At 38.3% G+C, this 20,693-nt stretch overlaps 2 protein-coding genes across 15 annotated transcripts; one reads left to right on the top strand and one right to left on the bottom strand.

The window, feature by feature from the left end:
* Positions 1 to 1,641: 1,641 nt before the first annotated feature.
* On the top strand, positions 1,642 to 8,410 carry LOC107832318 (cellulose synthase A catalytic subunit 2 [UDP-forming]-like). The gene is given in 13 exon segments (NM_001326276.1): positions 1,642 to 1,722; positions 2,324 to 2,737; positions 2,989 to 3,088; positions 3,175 to 3,358; positions 4,263 to 4,529; positions 4,614 to 4,959; positions 5,055 to 5,192; positions 5,291 to 5,416; positions 5,532 to 5,744; positions 5,874 to 6,150; positions 6,407 to 6,603; positions 6,681 to 7,031; positions 7,493 to 8,410. Coding segments are annotated over 13 exon segments (3,276 nt in total). The 3' UTR covers positions 8,075 to 8,410.
* Positions 8,411 to 9,145: 735 nt separating this feature from the next.
* Positions 9,146 to 20,020, bottom strand: LOC107832317 (uncharacterized). 14 transcript variants are annotated; one of them, XM_016660134.2, is made up of 17 exons: positions 19,887 to 20,020; positions 19,673 to 19,788; positions 16,767 to 19,587; positions 15,863 to 16,690; positions 15,129 to 15,779; positions 14,855 to 14,917; positions 14,617 to 14,784; positions 14,450 to 14,518; positions 14,251 to 14,379; positions 13,985 to 14,056; positions 13,732 to 13,914; positions 13,413 to 13,604; positions 13,263 to 13,316; positions 11,209 to 13,176; positions 10,504 to 10,755; positions 9,722 to 10,282; positions 9,146 to 9,635 (listed from the first exon to the last, which is right to left on the bottom strand). In XM_016660134.2, the coding sequence occupies exons 2-17, from the start codon at positions 19,784 to 19,786 to the stop codon at positions 9,553 to 9,555; spliced, it is 8,208 nt and encodes a 2,735-aa protein (XP_016515620.2). In that variant the 5' UTR covers positions 19,787 to 19,788; positions 19,887 to 20,020; the 3' UTR covers positions 9,146 to 9,552. The 14 variants fall into 14 exon arrangements, with proteins under 14 accessions (XP_016515620.2, XP_016515622.2, XP_016515626.2 ...); XM_016660136.2 differs by having other exon boundaries at positions 11,209 to 13,173; XM_016660140.2 differs by having other exon boundaries at positions 13,413 to 13,586.
* Between the last annotated feature and the right edge of the window lie 673 nt (positions 20,021 to 20,693).

Genomic DNA, 20,693 nt, shown 5'->3' with positions numbered 1-20,693 from the left:
TTAAATTTGCTAGTGCTTTCAAAATATGTACAATATGGGCTAGGTTGGGTAAAACTTAAAAACATGGGTCATTTTTTGTTATGGTGTAAATTCATGTGTATTTTCTTGTAATTCTTTCTTTGTAACCCATAAACTTCAAATTCTGGTTCTGCATTTATAAGTATAGTCTAAATGTAAGTAGTATTCATATAAAATTGAACAAAAACACATTTTAATAAAATAAAGGTTAAATGTACTTAGTTATATTATAAGGATCAAAATTAAAATTTATTAATAATTAAGAAATTGAATGTATTATTCGTCCCTCGTTTATTTTGCTCAATAGGTTGCGTATGTAAGTGGGCGTAATATTTGGCAGCTGTATATTTCTTCCATGCTATACGAACTCTATCAGATTAATTCACTTTTAAACAGATGAAAAATGTAATTTATAAAATTGTTGCATTTAGGAGGTTATATATTAATAATTTTCATTTCTAAAATTCCTAATAGTGTTTAAACAAGTTTTACCTTTACGTAAAATGCACTTTACATGGTGGAACCTTAATTATTCAATATTAGTTAATTAGTTAATCAAAACCTTCGATCAACCCTCACATGTAGAGCACGTGACTCAACCATTTCCTCACTTACCTCTTTACTAGAGTATGAAAAATGGTATTCCACTATAATAATGTAGTAGTCCATTTAATTACATTAATAATAATAATAATGCATACAAATATGTCAGTGTATATATAGAGTATATTACCAAAAACTACCATTTTCTCTCTCATTTGACTCTTTTAACCCTTAAATATCACTTATTTCATCTTCACTATTGTTAGTACAACTCCATCACTTAACTTTCATACCATCAACAATAACTACTACATCTAATGACTCATTAAGCCTAAAAACACCAGTTAACCATTGAATTTACCAATATACCCTCCACCCCACCACCAAGAACCACCGTGCCCCTCCTCCCTAGGTGGGGCCACTTCCACCACCACCACCACCAAGATTGGACCCCACATGCCCCATTTTCTTGTTTTCACTCTTTGATCATTTTTATCAAAGATCTATCCAACAGATCTGAGTGTCCCTTGTGCATTACGCGTTGAACTTTCCAAACTCTCTCTTTAAATTGTCTTTGTGTGGATCCCTTAGCTTCTTGTTCATTCATTCTCTGATCCACGCCACCCCCACAGCTCAGCATATAAATATTACTCCACTGACCAAGTAAAGAGAGTGAACCCCATTACTATTATTATTTCTATAGCTGGGGGTTTCTCTCAAGTAACAAGAAACGAATCCCAAAAAAAAAAAAGAACTCTACAAACCCAAAAGAGTCTTTTTCTTCACATCACCAAATTCTTGTTTTTTTTATTTTCCACACATTTATAATAATATTCCCCCCATCCCCACTAAATTTTATTTCATTACTATAATATACTGGTATGTGTATGTTTATACATCATTTTCATTCATTATTATTTCTATAATTGAGAGAAGAGTGGTTGTTGTTACTTGTAATGGGTGTTTAAAAGCAGTGTCATAAAGGGTTGTGCTTTTCTTGAATGTGTAGTGTAACGGGGGTTCTCTCCTAATGTGCTAAGCGGGTATTATCTCCTCCATTCTTGAGCTACTTAATCAAGAATGGATACTAAAGGGAGGCTAGTTGCTGGTTCACACAATAGGAATGAGTTTGTTGTCATCAATGCTGATGAAGTTGGAAGAGTAAGTGCTGCCTTTTCAATATCTTACCTTTTCTTGTATTCATCTCTTTCACTTCTTAGCTCCATTCTGAGTAATTTCAAGGAGATTTGAGGTCAAACTGCCATTCAAAGTTGCTACTTTTTTTTGTCGGTGGGGTGTTATTGACCACATTTTTGCTCTTTCTGTAAGTTACCATTTCCTCATTTCCTGTTTCTGTGCAAAAAAGGTGTGATTTTTGAGGATAAAGTTCACAACTTTTTCTTCCGTTTTGCTGGATTCTTAGATTTTACTCAAACAAGTTTGCACAGATTTTGGGGGGAGGGTGTTGTCTTCTAGTGCTTCACTTCAGCTGAGTAAAGATCCCTAATTCATTGCTTTTGATTGTGCAATATCTAGATTTAACTTGCCAAAATTGGCTCTCTTTTTTTACCACCACTTTTAAGCTCCCTTGATTTCAGAGCCTGCTAAAGCCTATTACTGGCATTCTTTTTGCGTAAGTTTGTTTACATGCCCAAGATTGTTTTTTTCTAGAACTTTTCTAAATGGGGCTCTGTGAATTCCAAGCATGGAAATTCTTGATCTGAAGAGGTGTTGATATTTCTTAATTGTTTATTAATTACAGGTAACTTCTGTGAAAGAATTAAGTGGGCAGATTTGCCAGATTTGTGGAGATGAGATTGAAGTTACAGTAGATGGGGAGCCATTTATCGCTTGCAATGAATGTGCATTCCCTGTTTGCAGACAATGCTATGAGTATGAAAGGAGAGAAGGAAATCAAGCTTGCCCTCAATGCAAAACTCGGTTCAAGCGCATTAAAGGGAGCCCCAGAGTTGATGGAGATGATGAAGATGATGAATTTGATGACTTAGACCATGAGTTCGATTACCATGGTAACCCTCGATATATGTCTGAGGCTGCACTCTCTTCTCGTCTTGGCCGCGGTACCAATCATAATGCTTCTGGGCTTACTACCCCATCAGAAATAGATCCTGCTGCTCTTCACTCAGAGATCCCTCTTCTTACTTATGGTCAAGAGGTAATCCCTCAAGATTGTCAATTTTTTTTGTTCTCCCTCTCTTGAATTAATATTGTCTCCTTTTTGTCTTTTTTTTTTTTTCCTCTTGAGCCGAGTGTCTTTCGGAAACCGCCTCTTTAGGGATGAGTTCTGCGTACACACTACCCTCCCCAGACCCCACTTGTGGGATTATACTGGATTGTTGTTGTTGTTGTTGTTGTTGTCTGTTGAATTTTGGCTAAAAAGTTGCAATTTTTGGATTTGTCGCTTAGGATGATACAATTTCCGCTGACAAGCATGCTCTTATCATCCCACCGTTTATGGGTCGCGGAAAGAAAGTTCATCCTGTGCCTTATTCTGATTCCATGTCTTGTAAGTTAAAACATGTTTGTGCTAAATTTTAATTCTTTGACCAATTTTCCAGTATTAGAGGGCCTAATGTGTTTGATACTTTGCAGTGCCTCCTCGGCCCATGGATCCTAAGAAAGATTTGGCAGTTTATGGATACGGGACTGTTGCATGGAAGGAAAGAATGGAGGACTGGAAGAAAAAACAGAATGATAAATTACAGGTGGTTAAGCACGGAGGCAGTAAAGGTGGTGGTAACGATGGAGATGAGCTGGATGATCCCGATTTGCCCAAGTAGGTGTATGCGTTCCATTTTTTTTAACCAACCTCATGAGTGATCTGTGATATGACTTGCACTTTATTTTATTTGTGGGATGGTGACTTGCAGTTGTTGCAAGCTGTAGATGTTATTGATTGTGTGGAACTATGTGCTGAAGAAAATACTCAAGTACTAAGGTTTTCTTACTTTAGTACAAGGCGTGAAAAGTTGATCATGTCACATGTGTTTCGATTTTTTTTGAGGTTCTTTTAGTTGAGACTGCCTTAAGAAGTTTGATCATACCAGACAGCAACTTAGTCTCGTGCAGGTTACTGCGCCTTTCAAAAAACTAATTCAGTTGTCATTTTGTTTCAATAAGTATGTGAAAGGGAAATCTCATTAATGGAAATGGTAGCCACACTGAGCCCTTGATCAAAAGGGATACAAAATTTAATCATGGATGGATGTCCATCCACCTTTTTTCTGCAGCTGCTGCATTGACGTAGTTTTGGCACCCTGGGGTAGATTTGCTTGTGACTTGGATGTACTTGCTTATTGATCAAACTAGAATCTCTGCACTGTCTAATTGGCTTTGGAGTTATTCTCCTTTTGAAAGAATCTTAATGACAAAGAGACTTCCCAATGAAATTAATTACCATTTTTTCTTAACAAAAAATTAAGCAAATGTAAGTTGTACTTGCATAAAAAAAGATATGAAACATAGGGGATAAATGTTGCAGATTAGTCACTTGAATTGAAGCATTTTTGTACAGCATAGTCCATCTCTTTTGCCACTTATCTTTTGTTGTTGTGGGTATAACATGTTGCATGTCTGTTTATTCCAGCGAGGACCTTACTTTCTAAAACCCAATCACTGCTTTATTTGAACATTCTTTGTATCAGTAAGATTTGTCTTTCTTATTTTATCTCTGTTTGCAGGATGGATGAAGGCAGACAACCACTTTCGAGAAAGCTGCCTATTTCCTCTAGTAGGCTGAGCCCATACAGATTACTCATTTTAGTTCGTCTTGCTGTTGTTGGGCTCTTTTTCCACTATAGAATAACGCATCCTGTCAATGATGCATATGCATTGTGGCTGATTTCTATCATATGTGAAATATGGTTTGCGGTATCGTGGATATTTGATCAGTTCCCTAAATGGTTTCCGATTGTGCGAGAGACATACCTGGACAGGCTATCTCTGAGGTATATGCATAATATAATAGGTGTGTCTGTGTGTATACATACATGCCTCTCTGGTCATGTCCTTACCTTAAATGTTTTTCTCAGGTATGAGAAAGAAGGAAAGCCTTCTGGGTTAGCCCCTATAGATATATTTGTTAGTACGGTGGATCCCATGAAAGAACCTCCGCTTATTACTGCAAATACTGTTCTCTCCATTCTCGCTGTGGATTATCCGGTGGACAAGGTTTCGTGCTATGTCTCTGACGATGGTGCTGCCATGCTTACTTTTGAGGCTCTCTCTGAAACATCTGAATTCGCAAGGAAATGGGTCCCATTCTGCAAGAAGTTCAACATAGAGCCTCGGGCCCCGGAGTGGTATTTCTCCCAGAAGGTTGATTATCTGAAAAATAAAGTACATCCATCATTTGTGAGGGAACGTCGTGCTATGAAGGTGTGCAAGTTATCAAGTTTTACATCATTTTCCCCCGTGTGGTAAGACTAAAAACTTCTTTGCTCAGACAACTTGCTACCATTCTTTTTGTGCAGAGAGACTATGAAGAATTCAAGGTTCGGATAAATGGGCTGGTTGCCACGGCACAAAAGGTTCCCGAAGATGGCTGGACTATGCAAGATGGAACGCCTTGGCCCGGAAATCTTGTCAGGGATCATCCTGGAATGATTCAGGTATAAATCTGATCTCTTTTGTAGCCTAACTTCAATGGAGATATTTTAAGATTGTACTATTGTGACCTAACCTATTTTCATTTTATGAAATTGAAAAGGTCTTCCTGGGTAATGATGGTGTCCGTGATATTGAAGGGAATATACTGCCTCGCCTTATCTATGTTTCTCGTGAGAAGCGTCCAGGATTTGACCACCACAAGAAGGCTGGTGCCATGAATGCTTTGGTAAGTCGTTGTTTGTTTCTTCTTCTGCCTCCCCTCCCTCTTTTTTTTTTTTAATTTAAAAAAAAAAAAAAAGCATTGGATAGGCTTTTGACCCTTTTTTAAAATGTGATTTTAGATGCGGGTATCAGCGGTCATATCAAATGCTCCTTACTTGCTCAATGTGGATTGTGATCACTATATAAATAACAGTAAGGCACTGAGAGAAGCTATGTGCTTTATGATGGACCCCACTTCAGGAAAGAAAATATGCTACGTACAATTTCCGCAAAGGTTTGATGGTATTGACAGGCATGACAGATACTCCAACCGCAATGTGGTCTTCTTTGATGTACGTAAGAAGCTTTCTTCTGGGGTTTTTGTTATGCAATGTTGCAGTGTTTATGTTTGTGCATAAGTATACGATATGCACTATTAGCTGCCTGACAGAAAGCGAATTTTATGCCATTTGCGTTAACAGATCAATATGAAAGGACTTGATGGGATCCAGGGTCCAATTTACGTGGGTACTGGATGTGTCTTCAGGAGGCAAGCACTTTATGGTTATGATGCTCCAAAGAAGACGAAACCTCCAGGAAAAACATGCAACTGCTGGCCGAAATGGTGTTGCTGTTGTTTCAGTTCTCGAAAGAAGCATAAGAAAGGGAAAACAACCAAGGATAACAAAAAGAAAACTAAAACCAAAGAGGCTTCACCACAAATTCACGCCCTTGAAAATATCGAGGAAGGAATTGAAGGTACGGAATGGACACTTTGAGAAGCCACCACTAAGGCTAATTTGTAGGCTTAAGTATTTAGATTAATGAGTTTGGATCCTTTTCAATTTGCCTATTTGGTTAGCAAACATTCTAATTTCGAAGCTCCTCTGTCTTAACTTTCTTCTTTTTGGATTATATCTGAGTTAAAATCTCTGGAGCATGTTTCTTCCCTTACTCATGGTGAAACTTCAGATTCTTGTACGTTCATTTGTCGTTAACTTGCTTTTTGCTGCAGGAATTGATAGTGAAAAAGCAACCCTTATGCCTCAGATAAAACTTGAGAAGAAATTTGGACAATCACCAGTATTTGTTGCTTCAACACTTCTAGAAGATGGTGGCATTCCTCCAGGAGCAACATCAGCATCTCTCCTGAAAGAAGCAATACATGTCATTAGTTGTGGTTATGAAGATAAAACAGAATGGGGTAGAGAGGTAAAATACATGCTGATGTTTTTATTTTCTGGAATGCATTCTGCATTTATTTGGTCTAACTTGTCGTGCACCGCCAGGTTGGATGGATTTATGGATCTGTTACTGAGGATATCCTTACCGGATTTAAGATGCACTGTCACGGTTGGAGATCTGTCTACTGCATGCCCAAAAGGCCTGCGTTTAAGGGGTCAGCTCCTATCAATCTTTCAGATCGTCTTCACCAGGTTCTGCGGTGGGCTTTGGGATCTGTTGAAATTCTCTTGAGTAAACATTGTCCCATTTGGTATGGATATGGGTGTGGGCTGAAGCCGCTGGAGCGCTTTTCCTACATAAACTCAGTGGTCTACCCATTGACTTCTCTTCCTTTGATCGCATATTGTGCATTGCCAGCTGTCTGTTTGCTTACTGGGAAATTTATTGTTCCAGAGGTAAGGATTTCTTGCTTCGAGCTTTATTTTATATTCTATTCAACTCTTCCTATTACATGGACTTTTGTATCTTCAGTTCTGGAAATGACAGTACGCAAAATATCCCTCTTTTCATATAAGCTGCCTTAGAATAATATTTGAGTTAAAGTACTATTTCACACAGGTGAACTTCTAGGCAACAGCTGAAACTGTGCGGTTATTAATTTGATTTTTTCCCCTCGCCCCCCAGTTTCTTAGAGCAAGAAGCCTGTTATCTTGGTTGTGCTGTACCTAGAAGGAGACAGCTGCTCCAATTTCTTGTCTTTATATATTTGTCCGGGACTAGTGATTAGGCCACCAGTTTGAAAGTTTGATACTATTTTCAGTTCCAGAATCTTTTATCTCTAGGCATAACTTAAAATGCATCACAGCATTCAACTCATCGCATGATATTTTAGCTGAAAATTCATTGCGATTTGCAGATTAGTAACTATGCTAGCATTCTTTTCATGGGACTTTTCATAATGATTGCTGCCACGAGTGTTCTTGAGATGCAATGGGGAGGTGTTACTATTGATGACTGGTGGAGAAACGAGCAGTTCTGGGTCATTGGTGGTGCCTCATCTCACCTATTTGCTCTTTTCCAAGGTCTTCTTAAAGTTTTGGCTGGTGTCAGCACTAGCTTCACTGTTACTTCCAAAGCAGCAGACGACGGGGAGTTTTCTGAGCTTTATCTGTTCAAGTGGACATCTTTGTTGATTCCTCCTATGACTTTGTTAATTATTAACATCATTGGAGTCATAGTTGGAATTTCGGATGCAATCAACAACGGTTATGATTCTTGGGGTCCTCTATTCGGTAGGCTTTTCTTCGCCTTATGGGTCATTGTTCATCTATATCCCTTCCTCAAAGGTGTGATGGGCAGACAAAATAAAGTTCCAACCATCATTGTTGTCTGGTCTATCCTTCTGGCATCTATCTTTTCCTTATTGTGGGTTCGAGTCAACCCATTCACGGCAAGAGGTGGACTTGTTCTAGAAGTGTGCGGGTTGGACTGCGAGTAAGCATAAGAAATAGGAAGCATTATGTGGCTTCAGTGTAGAAAGGTTGTATGAAAATGAAATAGAGCTCAAACTCAGGGAGAGAAGGAACTAGGATATCTTTATCTCCTGACAATTTGGTCATCGACGACGAAGATTTTTGAGCTGGAGAAGCAGAGAATGAGCTCTGATGATTGTGTATAAAGGGCAGAATAGCAGACACATTGATATTTGTTTTTGCAAAGTGTTTCTTGATTCTTTTGATACATTTTAGGATTTGTGGCTTGGAGTGCGGTGGAGTTCCAATATTTGTAATACCAACTGAAACATAAAATTTGTTGTGGTAAGCCACAACCCCTTCTTAATAAGGGACTTCACACGTAAAAAATTGTTGTCAGAAATTTCATCAGTAATTAAGAATTTTCATTCCACTGTTGTAATTTCAAGAAACTGAAATTCCATATCCAGACTTTCCCTGTCTCAGACTTTTATGTACTTTTTGGTTGCTGATATCCCTCTCTCACTAAGGGAAGCAGGCAGAAATGTTAATTAAGAACTTCATTCCATGGTTGCCATTTCAAGAAAGTGATATTGGAATCTGGAATACTATGTTGTTGTATTATTGTAGATGCTATTATTTGCATATTCGTACATACTGCATCAGTGCTATTTATTGATGTTCAAGCTATAATTTTGCAGAACATTTTAATTGGGCTACGATCAGCTTGTTGGACATTATTATCTCTTTTTAGACGCAAAGCTATAAATCTATAAAGATCGTATTTTTTATAGCGTATACAGATTTTTTCTACTTCCTCATTTTTGGATATATTATTGAAATAGTTTGCTTCATCAAAATCTTTTGCATCAAAAGTCAAATAATGAAATAATTTTTACAGTTGAAAAAAAGAAATGAAGCTCACAGGTGGTTTGTGACGAAACAACTACTTGGCAGGTAAAACAAGGTACCTTAGCTTCACAGCATTTCAAAAGGTTATGATGAGTTATTTTTGCTGTTGTGTACTTCCAGTTTCTAATTTTGAATAATTCAGTTTAACTAATCCAAAAAGTATGCTTTGATCTGTTGAAACTTGGTTACTTAAATCAAACCCATGAAATAACAGACATTATAAAATTACAATCGTTTAGTTCTCACAAACAAATACAAAAACATAAAACGAAAGTTGCTGGCTTTTATCTCATGTAACAGTAATATAGGGCATGAAATATATGCTTAGTCATCAACTAAAAGACCAATGAAAGAAGAAAAAAATGAAAACAACTACAGAAATGTTTCTTCTATTTCCATGGTAGGATTTGCAGAGCACGCCTCTTTTCTGGTCTTAATGCTGTTAAAGTGCCAATATTTCCCTTCACATTTGGATCATTTTCTTTCATGTCAGCTTTCTGGGATTGTTTGTTTGGGGTTCCATGTATCAGAATGGTTCTGACATTCTTCTTTTTAACAGTGGAATTCAACTGCTCGGCCAAACAAGTTTTAGCTACACCTGCTGGGGTAAATGGTTCTTTCTTTTCAGCCAAGGAATTTTTTTCTCAGACATCAAGGTATCTTCACCAGCAAAGCCTAAATGACATGACAAATCCATAATTGGTATAGTCAAAGCTTAAAGTTCGAAATAGAACATACAAATTCGGTGGATGAAAGTTTACCTTCCTCAATAAAGCTAATGTTTGCACGAGATTTATAAGAGGGTGATACCACAGATTCTGTTGTTTCATGCTCCTTTTTATCAAAAGAAAACTCGTCCTGTTGATTAGCCTCGCAGGACTTCCCCTGATCACTTTCACTCAGAGCCTCTTCACATAATATTCCAGGCAGGTCCATTTGTGTGGTGAGAACTGAATCCTTAACATTCATAGACGTGCTCTCATTTGATTCAAAAACGGTAAGTCTATCCCTCTGAACAGCAAGATCAACTTCCTTAAAATCATATTGACATTCATTTGTTGAAGCAGTTAACTCCCTGGTGCTTGCAACATTTTCTATCACATTATGTTCTGGAAAGTGGAACTGCTTATCAGCAGGCCAAACTATTGAGATTTCATTTGCATCTTCATCGTTATTCGGAGTGTTGTATTGGAAAGCATTACTGGTATTTCTCACTTCTAGGTTTTGTTCTTCATCTCCCCTAGTCTCCTCTAAAGTGATGATAACCTTTTCCTGACTTCTTAGTGTAGTGGATTCAGCATCAAAATCAAGAATTCCACTTTCTGAAATTCATAAAGATATAAGCAGTTCTAATATTGGAGAGAAAAATATTAATAGAGCAAAAAATTCAAGATATTTGAAAGTAAAAAATCACAAAATCTTCATATAATTGCCTCTTTGGCTGTAAGACGAGGAAATGGATGGCCTGTATATACAAATTTCATGCAAAAAGGAAAGCTTTTTTTTCTTTCATTTGTAGCTCATACAGACTTAATGAACTCACCAGCACTAATAGAAGTGCCATCAGTCTTCCTTAAGCTCTCCTGAGGTATGTTCTCAGTTTCAATGTCACTTAGAAGCATGTTTGGTTGTTGGCAAACTGCATCACTAACAGAACCACCTTTTGCTGCTTCATCTTCTGGAGATTCCTGAGATGTCATTTGACGATCGTGTGCCTGGCCCTCAGCAAGAGCATCTTCTTCTGTGACTTCGCCTTTCTCATGCAAGAGCTCGAACTGAGGGACAGAATCATTTTCTACAGCATTGGCAGTATAAATGTTAGTATTATGCATCTATTCAGGGATTTTGCAAAATAGAAAATGAGAAAGGTGTAAGAGTAAATACTATATTCCCTCTATACCGTGTTCCAAAAAAATTAATTTAAAAAGTTTCATGCATCTGATAAATTAGTTTCTTGTTCTTCCACTGCACTTTATTTTAACCATTACAAAATTTATCATTGTAACAATTGAGAATTCATTATAGAATAATCAGACTTGCAATTAATCTTATATATACCAATCTGCAAATTTAATTTTGTATTGTTATTTTTAACATACTAATTTACCATAGGAGGTGGTTGAAGATTTTAAAGACAATGCAAATGAATTTTGCACAGAGCAGCTTTGCAAAAACCGTGTACAGATGTTATTAAGAGTGTCCTTTAGTGCACGTGGTTCAAAATGTTGAAAAGGAGTAAAAAGATTACCTTTTTGCGTCTCCAGCTCTGTCTCTCTGAGAACACTGCCATCGTTTGTTTGAAACCAATTGAGTGTAGCTTCACCAGTGTCATCTATCATTTCATTAAGAAGTTGACGATCTTCATACTGTGCAAAACTTTGTTCCTGAGAGCTAAGGAACTTACCACCATCCATATCCTTAAAGATATCTTCCTCACAGCAAGGACTTTCCTCCAATTGCAGTGGACTTGTACCTTTTGATGGTGTAGCAATCAGAGGCCCTCCTTTAAATTGTTCTTCATTCTCCTTGAACAAGCAAGATCCTTTAGTGCTACTAGAACCTCCAGTAACAATCTCTACAGTTAGTGGCTCTCCGGAGAATTCAGGCCCTTTGCGCCTAGGCTCCTTACCAACCATTTCAGAGGCAGTTGCAATCATTGCTGTCTTCAATTGACAAGTAAAATGTTCATCCAATTTGGAAGGACTTGTTCCTTTGATTGGGGTAGCAAACAGCAGTTTCAAGTGATCATCACTATTCTCTTCATTGATGGCATCATATGGTTTGAAGGACTCGGGACCGGAAGGACTTGTTCCTTTGTTTGGTGTGGCAAACAGCAGTTTCAAGTGATCTTCACTATTCTCTTCATTGACAGCGTCAGACTGTTTGATTGACTCAGGACTGCTCTTATGGGTCTCCAGCACCATTTGCTGTTCAGAAAATTCAAGATCGTCGCATGCAGGCTCTGAAATAACAGCTGAAGTGTTTTTGTTTGCAATTTCAACATAAATATTCTCTTCCGGATATTCAGAGGTATCTATTAGCAACAAATCCTTGCCAGCCACTGCTTCCTCAATTTCGGGCTCCTGAAGAGAACTTTCAATGTGCTCCAATGCTTCACTGTCTTTAGAAGGCTCACAACTTTCTTTTGCTTCCATGGTTCTTAAAGGACAGCCTAGACTTTTGTTCCTAGCCTTGCTATCAATGCCTTTAGTCGAGAGAGCTAATTCTGTTGTATCCAATAGGCAACCAAAACTTTCCTCCAATTGAAGCGGACTTGCGCTTTTGGATGGTGTAGCAAACAAAGCCCCTCGTTTGACCTGTTCTTCATTCTCCTTGAGTAAGCGAGATCCTTTTCTACTCTCACAGCTTCCATCAATGATCTCCACAGTTACTGGCTCTCCAGAAAATTCAAACCCTTTGCACTTAGGCTCCCTACCAACCATTTCAGAAGCAATTGTAATCATTGCTGTCTTCAGTTGACAAGTAGAAGCTTCACTCAATCTGGACGGACTTGTTCCTTTGATTGGTGTAGCAAACAGCAGTTTCAAGTGATCTTCAGTATTCTCTTCATTGTAGACATCATCAGATGGTTTGCTGGACTCAGGACTACTCTTATTAATCTCCAGCATTTGCTCTTCAGAAAAATCAGCATCGTTGAATATAGGCTCTGAAATAACAGCAAAAGTGCTTTGGTTTGCAATTTCAACATCAACGTCTTCTTCCAGAGCTTTAGAGGTATCTCTTAGCAACAAATCCCTGTCAGCCACTATTTCATCAGTTCCGTGTTCCTCTATGTCAACCATTTCCTGAAACCTGCTCTCAGGTCTTGTATTCATCCCTTGGTCTCTAACCATTTCTCCCGACATTGCAACATCTGCTGTCTTAGGTTCTTGAGATGAAAGCTCATCTTTCCGTAATGGAGTCATGCTTTTAGCTGATGTTGCAGACAGCATATTACCCTGACCTTCGTTGTTCTCTTCTTCAAGAGAACTGGATCCTTTAATGCACTCAGACTCTGTAATATTGTCTTCCGATTGTTTAGAATGTATGCTGTCAGACTCTGACAGATCCACAGCACTTGGATTTGCAACTGCTAAACCTGTGTTATGGGAGAGCCCTTGAGTAGAAAGCTCTTCTGTCTTTCTTGATGTTCCATCCATTTGATTCAGAGTCTGGGTATTGATGAGTGAAGCAAACGGCATTTTCAGTTGATCTTCTGTGCATCAGGAATTCAAGCTATTAAATATGCACAATCAAGCAGCAAACAGAAGATGATAGGAGGAGAGATACTTCGGAACTAACCTTGTTCACTTCCATCATCATAGTTGAAAGCAGCAATATGTGAGATTTCACGAGCTATAAGAAAAATAAGCCTTCGGTGTTAGTACAAGAAGCTAACACAAACACAAACTGCAATTAAATACATTATGGTTAATGGGGATAATTTACTACCTTGGTCGACTCCAGCAAGTCCATCTTCACATTCACCGACATTTCTTTCTAATCCACTGCTACAAAAAGTTTCCATTTCATGACTCTGACTATACTTTCCTTTGGTAGAAGTAGTCTCTTCATTAGTGCTTTTCACAGAGATTGGTGAGGCAGATAGATTCTTTAGGTGTTCCCCTGTTACAATGGACATCTCTAAGCAAATGTTAGAAACCAAAGAGAACAAAAAAGAAAGTGAAGAACAACCAAGAAAATCCAGAGGGCAAACAGAAACTGGTTTTTCCAAAAGATCATATCAAAAGAAAGGGATTTCAGAACCAACCTTGCTCGTCCTCAATCAATCCACCGACAGGTACACTTGGATTTCTTTTTCCACTGGAGCCGAGTCCTTCTTCCATGGTCATTGCTTCTCCACTCAATTGGCTTTGAAAATGGTAAGATTCGCCTCCAATGGATCGTGAAACAAATAAAGGCGTAGCACACAAACGTTTTAGCTCTTCTCCGGCTGCATCAAGTTAATGAGTTAGACATGCTTTATGAAATTTTACATAACCAGGAAATGAGTTTAGAAATACCTTCTTCGTCATTAGATGTGTCTTTTAAAGGAGTTACAGATTGTGTCAAGCCATTGCCTGCAGAGGGAAAAGCTGCATGTCAAAAGATACTTACAAAGTGATTAATGAATATGGTGAATGATGATTTAAAAAGAACTGCAGGCAAATTGGCAATGACATTAACTGGCTTGTTCTCAACAACCTAAATTTCAAAATAGGGCTTCATAAAAGAACATAAATCAAGTAATAAAATGGCTTGGAAATCATATTAAGGAAGAAAAACTAACTGTTCTCATTTGCATGGCCACTGTGCGTGTATTGACTGCTTGTCTCATTCAACTCGATAGAAGTTGCTATTTCTACCTTGTTGCTTCCACCACCAAATGGTGTGGCAAACAAACTTTTCAAAATTTCTCCTGTAACATATAGTAAAATCAAGCTGTAAGTAACATATAATCTTTAGGGAAGAAGAAGTCCAGGACTAACCTTGGCCATGTTCATCACAATGGACAGAACTTTGAAGACTTGAGTTATCATTACCACTGACGGAAGAAGCTGCATAAAATCACATAGCAAAATGCGGGAATTAAAAGTGAATTACAGCAATAAATTACACAAATGACACATGTAAAAAGAAGCATTCTGAAGCTAACCTTGCCCCCTTCTGTTGAGATTCTCATCAAATTCCCTATTGTTGACCTTTTTATCCAAAGTAACTTTATTTTCTTTCAACCTTGAATCACCTTCCAAAGAAGCTTTTGATTCTTCTTTAGAATGTGAAACATCACAAGGAGTGGCAAACAAAACTTTAAGTTCTTCACCTGTTGCAACAGAAGGTATAGAAATGAGCAAATTAAAGAGAACAAGAAGGTAAGTAAGCATCATAACTACCTTGCTTCTCTTCATCACTGTCCTCTAATGCGATGTCATCACCAACAACAGCAGTTTCTGCAACTAAAAGAGATGTCAATGACAATAGTTCAAAAGCAAATTGGAGAAAAGGAAAGGATAGATTCGATTACTTAACTGCAAAGTTTAATCATTATGAAGAGCATAACAGTCGCTCTTGCTTAAAGGGAAAATACTACTATGTTTCAACAGAGCATCACAATGTAATACGTATGAAATTCCTATGACCAGTATGAGATGAGAAAATACTACCTACCTTGAAAATCTAGAACTGCTTTTATTGGACTTGAGACGGTTTTCTCGGAAGCAACCGCCTCAACTGAGCCTCCACTGTCATTGCTGTGTCCAAGCTGCTGCATACCTTGATCAGGTTCATTATACTGATCTTCCAAGCACCCGTCTTCATGATCATTGCTGTTTCTGAGCTGCTCATCATCTATAATGTCTTCTTGTCCTTCAGCAGCCTCGAACTCTATGGATCTCACACCCTCATCAGGTCCATTTTCCTGATCTTCCAAGTACCCGTCTTCATTGTCATTGCTGTTTCTGAGCTGCTCATCATCAATAATCTCTTCTTGTCCTTCAGTAGCCTCGAACTCTATGGATCTCGCACCCTCATCAGGTCCATTTTCCTGATCTTCCAAGTACCCGTCTTCATTGTCATTGCTGTTTCTGAGCTGCTCATCATCAATAATCTCTTCTTGTCCTTCAGTAGCCTCGAACTCTATGGATCTCACACCCTCATCCAGTTCGTTTTCCTGATCATCCAAGTACTCACCTTCATTATATTTAGCTAGCTCCGAAGAAGTTTGGATACCACAATCAAGACTGTTCCTGGGCCTGAACGTTGATTGCTTTCCATGATCACAAGATTTCTCAAAAGTGACGGCACTAGAAAGGCCTGCTGCTACATTCAAACGTTGAGTCAACAGCTAGTGAAATGCAAAGAATAGGTAGAAACATTCATAACCAAACATTAACAAAGCATACCATCATTATCAGGTTGAGATATTGGCAAGAATTCCTTAGTAGCCTCCTCCAACTTTGCAAATCCTTCTGCATGTAATTCACCTTGAGTTGTGAAGGTAGGTGCATCTCCATCACATTTAGCAATAAATCCAGTTTCTGCTTTTTCCATGGGAGGACCAGATTCAGAATTTTTAACTTCCATCTCATTGCTCAGATTGAAAGCACCTACACTGGCCAATGAGACATTACTAGACAACCCCGCATCAAACTCTCTGGCATAGTTCGTTACAGTTAGCTCCTGTTCACCAGAAGCTATTCCTTCAGTAACAATAAATCCAGTCTCTGATTGTTTTTTGAAACCAGACTCAAGGTTGTCCTCCATATTATCACTCTGGTTTAGTGAATAGTTATCAAGAACTTCATTAGATAATCCTGTGCCAAATTCATCTGCATTATCCGCTGCAATTGCACCATGCTCCTTTTTGTCAAGAGTTGAATCATTTGGAACTGCATCATCAGCCAAATTGCTTGCAGGCTCCTGTTCACCATAAGTTACTCCTTCATCAACAATACATCCAGTCTCTGATTGTTCTTTAAGGCCAGACTCAAGGTTCTCTTCCATGTTATCACTATGGTGTAGTGAAGAGTTATCAATAACTTCATTAGATAATTCAGTATCAAATTCTTCTGCATCATCTGCTGCAATTGCACCATGCTCCTGCTTGTCAGAAGTTATGTCCTTTGGAATTGCATCATCAGCCAAAACAGAACTAGGACATAGGCCTTTGCTTGGAGGCGCTTCATGGTCAGACTGCAAAAGTTCATCAACTACTTTCTCATCGGGTCTAGCTGCAAAACACAAAAGAATGAATTAGCATTCTTCACAAGAAAATGCATAATATTAACTAAGGTTCAGATACACTACCATTGGAGCTGAATGGATCGCTGAATGGAGGGCATTTAAATGTGGAGTTATTTTCAGACGGAGAAGCATTTGCATCTACAAGTGGTCCTTTCTCCTTCAGATTTTCAGCTAGTGTGTTCGAGTCAGCAACTGCTTCATCCTTGCTTCCAGCGAAAACCATATTAACATCATTTTTAACAGCTTCAAGCTCATTCAATCCTGATTTTAAGAAGCTCGTAGCACCTTCTGACCCTGAGATATCACACTCTTTACTGTCTGACTCTCTGACTATTTCCATGTCCTCAGATGTAGGAGCTTCTACTTCCAAATTTGATCTTTTTTGTTGACCCTGCTGCTTCTTTCCAGCAGTAATAGTCTTTTCATCAACTGCTGCTGCCTCCACATTTGTTTTTGCTCTACTTGTGGACTGTTTCAGAGAATCTAAATCTAGCAGGGCGAACTTGTTCTTGGTAGATCTTTTTTCTGGAACAGGGGTGCAGTTTCTCTTTGTCAGTTTATTCTCACCACTTTCCTTCTTTTCATCTGAAACTGTTACAAGAGTGAGACTAGCAGCAGTCCTTCCAGAACATCTCCTCTCTTCTTTTACCACGGGTTTTTCTTTCTGCGCTGAACTATCCAATGTCTCGGTGACTACATTGGCTTTAGCAGCACTCCTTTCAGAACGTCTCCTCTCTTCTTTTACCACAGCAATTTCTTCTTGCACTGAACTGTCCAATATCTTGGTGACTAGACTGTCTTTAGCTGCACTCCTTTCAGAACGTCTCTTCTCTTCTTTTACCACTGCAACTTCTTCTTGCACTGAACTGTCCAATATCTTGGTGTCTACATAGGCTTTAGAAGCACTCCTTTCAGAACGTCTCCTCTCTTCTTTTACCACTGCAATTTCTTCTTGCACTGAACCGTCCAATATCTTGGTGTCTACATGGGCTTTAGCAGCACTCCTTCCAGAGCGTCTCCTCTCTTCTACTTTATTTTCAGCAATATCATCTTTAGCCGGTACAGAATCTTCGACTTGTTGCGCAAGCCCTTTTGATCTCTTCAATGCCTTCTGGGGTTCATCTTTTGTACTTTTAACCCTTACGTTGTCATCATTAGCATCTAAATTTCTTTTGTCCTTTGCAGCTGCAACTTCATCAGTTCTTAATTTCTCCAAAGAAGAAACAACAGATTTGCGTCGATTACTTCTTTTGACAGGAGCTTCTCCCGGTTCTTCAAGTGTGATACCCACTTCAACTGTCCCTTGAGAATCAGTTGGCCTGTCCGTTTTACACCGAGTCTCCACTGAAGAAACGTTTCTTTTCAAGTTAGATTGGTTTCTTGCTGTCATGCCTCTATCAACCACTTTATTTTCAGCAATATCATCTTTCGCCAATACTGAGTCTTCCACTTGTGTAGCAAGCCTTTTTGACCGCTTCAATGCCCTCAGGGGTTCGTCTTTTTTACCTTTATTCTCCATCTCGTCATCCTTAACGTTTAAGTTTCTTTTCTCCTTTACAGCCACAGCCTCATCACTTCTCAATTTCTCCAAAGGAAAAACAGATTTGCGCCTATCGCTTCTTCTAAGAGGAACTTCTACCTGTTCATCAAGTTGAGGAACCACTTCTGATGTCGAAGCTTCTACAACCAAGTTAGACTGATTTCTAGTCCTGTCCCTAGTAACCATCTTATCTTTAGAAATATCATCAGTCAACCTTGCACCCTCCACCTTATTATGTAGCCTTTTTGACCTCGTCAAAGCCATTTGAGGTGCCTCCTCCACCACCCTATTCTGCTGAGACCTTCTTGTGGTTGCTTTAACTTCATCATTGGCAGCTTCAACTGTGAATCTTGCACCCTCCGTCTTAGTAGCTTGCCTTTTTGACCTCTTCAAAGCCGTTTGGGATGCCTCCTCCACCACTTTATTCTGCTGAGACCTTCTTGTGGTTACTTTAACTTCATTGTTGGCAGCTTCAACTGAAGATTCAACAAATTCTGTACAAAGCAGTTTTACATTTCTCTCAGTAACTTCGTTACCCCTCGTTTGGTTCCTTTTGTTACTCACATAATCCTCAACTGATTTCAAGTTCTGAGACCTTGTTATCCGTTCTGCTGGCTTCTCCAAAACCTCGTCCCTTACTTTAGCATCTACCTCATTTTGGACATGCGAGGTCTGAGTATGAGCAATCGATTTCCTTCTCCCTCCTCTTTTCATCTCCTTGGCTTTCGTTTCAGCTTTCATGCACTCCATTATCTGATCATCACTAGCGAACGTGACTTTCTTGTCCCTCTTCTCTGCCCTATCAATTTCTTTTTCACTCGTCCTTTTATCCAATTCTTCTGCACTCTTGTTAGCATTTATCTCACCTTTAACTCTTCTACTCGTCCTTAAACCTTCATTCACACCCTCATTTTCCTCCCTTCTTTCCTGTGCTGATACTACTTCTTTGTTCCTCAAAGATCGTCTCTTGGTCATTCCAACTTCATCCTCACTCTCATTCACTAAAAGTACGTTATCTTTTGTACGCCTTGTCCTTCCCTTTTTCTCACTAACACCATCTTCCAAATTCATACCCCGCGACCTCGTAACCCTAACTGGACTATCCAAAATGCCTATCTTTACACCATCACTCCTAACACTCACGCTGTTATTGTGCAACATTGACTTCCTCCTCCCTCTACTTTTCACTTCAACCAATTTTGTGAACTCGAAAATTTCATTCTCGGGACTAAACTTCACTTTCTTTAGTGTCCTATTTACAACATCAGACTCTCTATCATTCACAGCCTCATCGAAAACCTTTAAACATGACCGCCCTTGAGTTAAGGGCTTTTCATCATTTACCTGCCCATACCATAATAACAAAAATTTAACCAACAACTCAAAATTTCTATTTTAACTCAAAAAACGAAAAAGAAATACTCATTACCTTAATAATTGAAGAAAGTTTGTTGGCCATTTCCAAGTTAGTTAAATTTGCAGGAATTCCATGTTTCTTGCATAGGGCTTGTAGTTCCTTCCTTTTCATATTATCAAAATCCATCTCTGCTATTTATTCATTAGTCAATAAGAAGGCAAAAAATTGGAAGAGAAACAACGAAATTCAAAGAAAAAAAGAGCAAAAATTGGAAGGCAAAACATACCTGAGATTGAGAAATTGTCACGAATTGAACATGGGCATTCAGTTTTCCTTCTTTAGTTTTTGAATTTTGGGTACTGTTGGAATTTAAGGGAACGATAAGGAAGGATTTGAAATTTGAATTTACTTGGCTTTCCCGCCTAAGACTTTTTGTTTTAGATTGGATAAGGAGCTTTCTTTTACTTTTTCGATTGGATTGGATAAATCTACTGGTTCGTGAGTGAGACTTTATGTTTGAGATTTATTTCAAAGTTGCTGTGCATTTAAACCAAATTTAATAGGTGAAAATAAAAACAAAATTTAATAAATTCCTAGATCAACATTCAACAACACCTTTTTATTTAATGCTCCTTCCAATATTATTTTTTTCCCCAAGAAGCCAATTTCAATAATTAATTACTAGTCGTAATATTATGTGTTACAAATATGCATAATTTGACAATTTTAGCCAAAATGTGTTGCAAATTAAGGAAGTACTCACAATTACAGTAAATGTGCAATCTCCTCAATAACAAATGAAATTATGACAACAGTTGATTTTTACAGGGAAAAGGGGACATTCACTTATCAGTAGGTAGCATTATAATTATGCAATTTTTGTTCTTTCTTTAACAAAAAAAGAAAAGAAAGAAAGAATGGGTGTCATTCATTTAAGTAACTCACATATACAACTGCTTTTTGACTATTACACATGCCCCGATGCGTCCTTTGAATGGCGACATGGCAATTAATTAAGACCTAAAATATTCAATTTCTATTTAAATTTTCCTGGAATCTCGATTGGAATTGAGTTAAAATCGGGAAGTAAATT

This window comes from Nicotiana tabacum, chromosome 16 (genome assembly GCF_000715075.1).
Source record: "Nicotiana tabacum cultivar K326 chromosome 16, ASM71507v2, whole genome shotgun sequence".
Classification (NCBI taxonomy): domain Eukaryota; kingdom Viridiplantae; phylum Streptophyta; class Magnoliopsida; order Solanales; family Solanaceae; genus Nicotiana; species Nicotiana tabacum.
Note: the sequence above shows the minus strand (reverse complement) of the source record. Positions and strands in the feature narration are given on the sequence as shown.

What these genes read in the sequence shown, in the direction of transcription:
- LOC107832317 (XM_016660134.2), bottom strand. Translation starts at nt 19,786, where the DNA reads ATGGATTTTGATAATATGAAAAGGAAGGAACTACAAGCCCTATGCAAG. An exon ending in AACTTTCTTCAATTATTAAG is followed by an intron (nt 19,588 to 19,672) that starts GTAATGAGTATT and finishes TGGTATGGGCAG; the next exon opens with GTAAATGATGAAAAGCCCTT. An exon ending in TCTCAACAGAAGGGGGCAAG is followed by an intron (nt 14,519 to 14,616) that starts GTTAGCTTCAGA and finishes GATTTTATGCAG; the next exon opens with CTTCTTCCGTCAGTGGTAAT.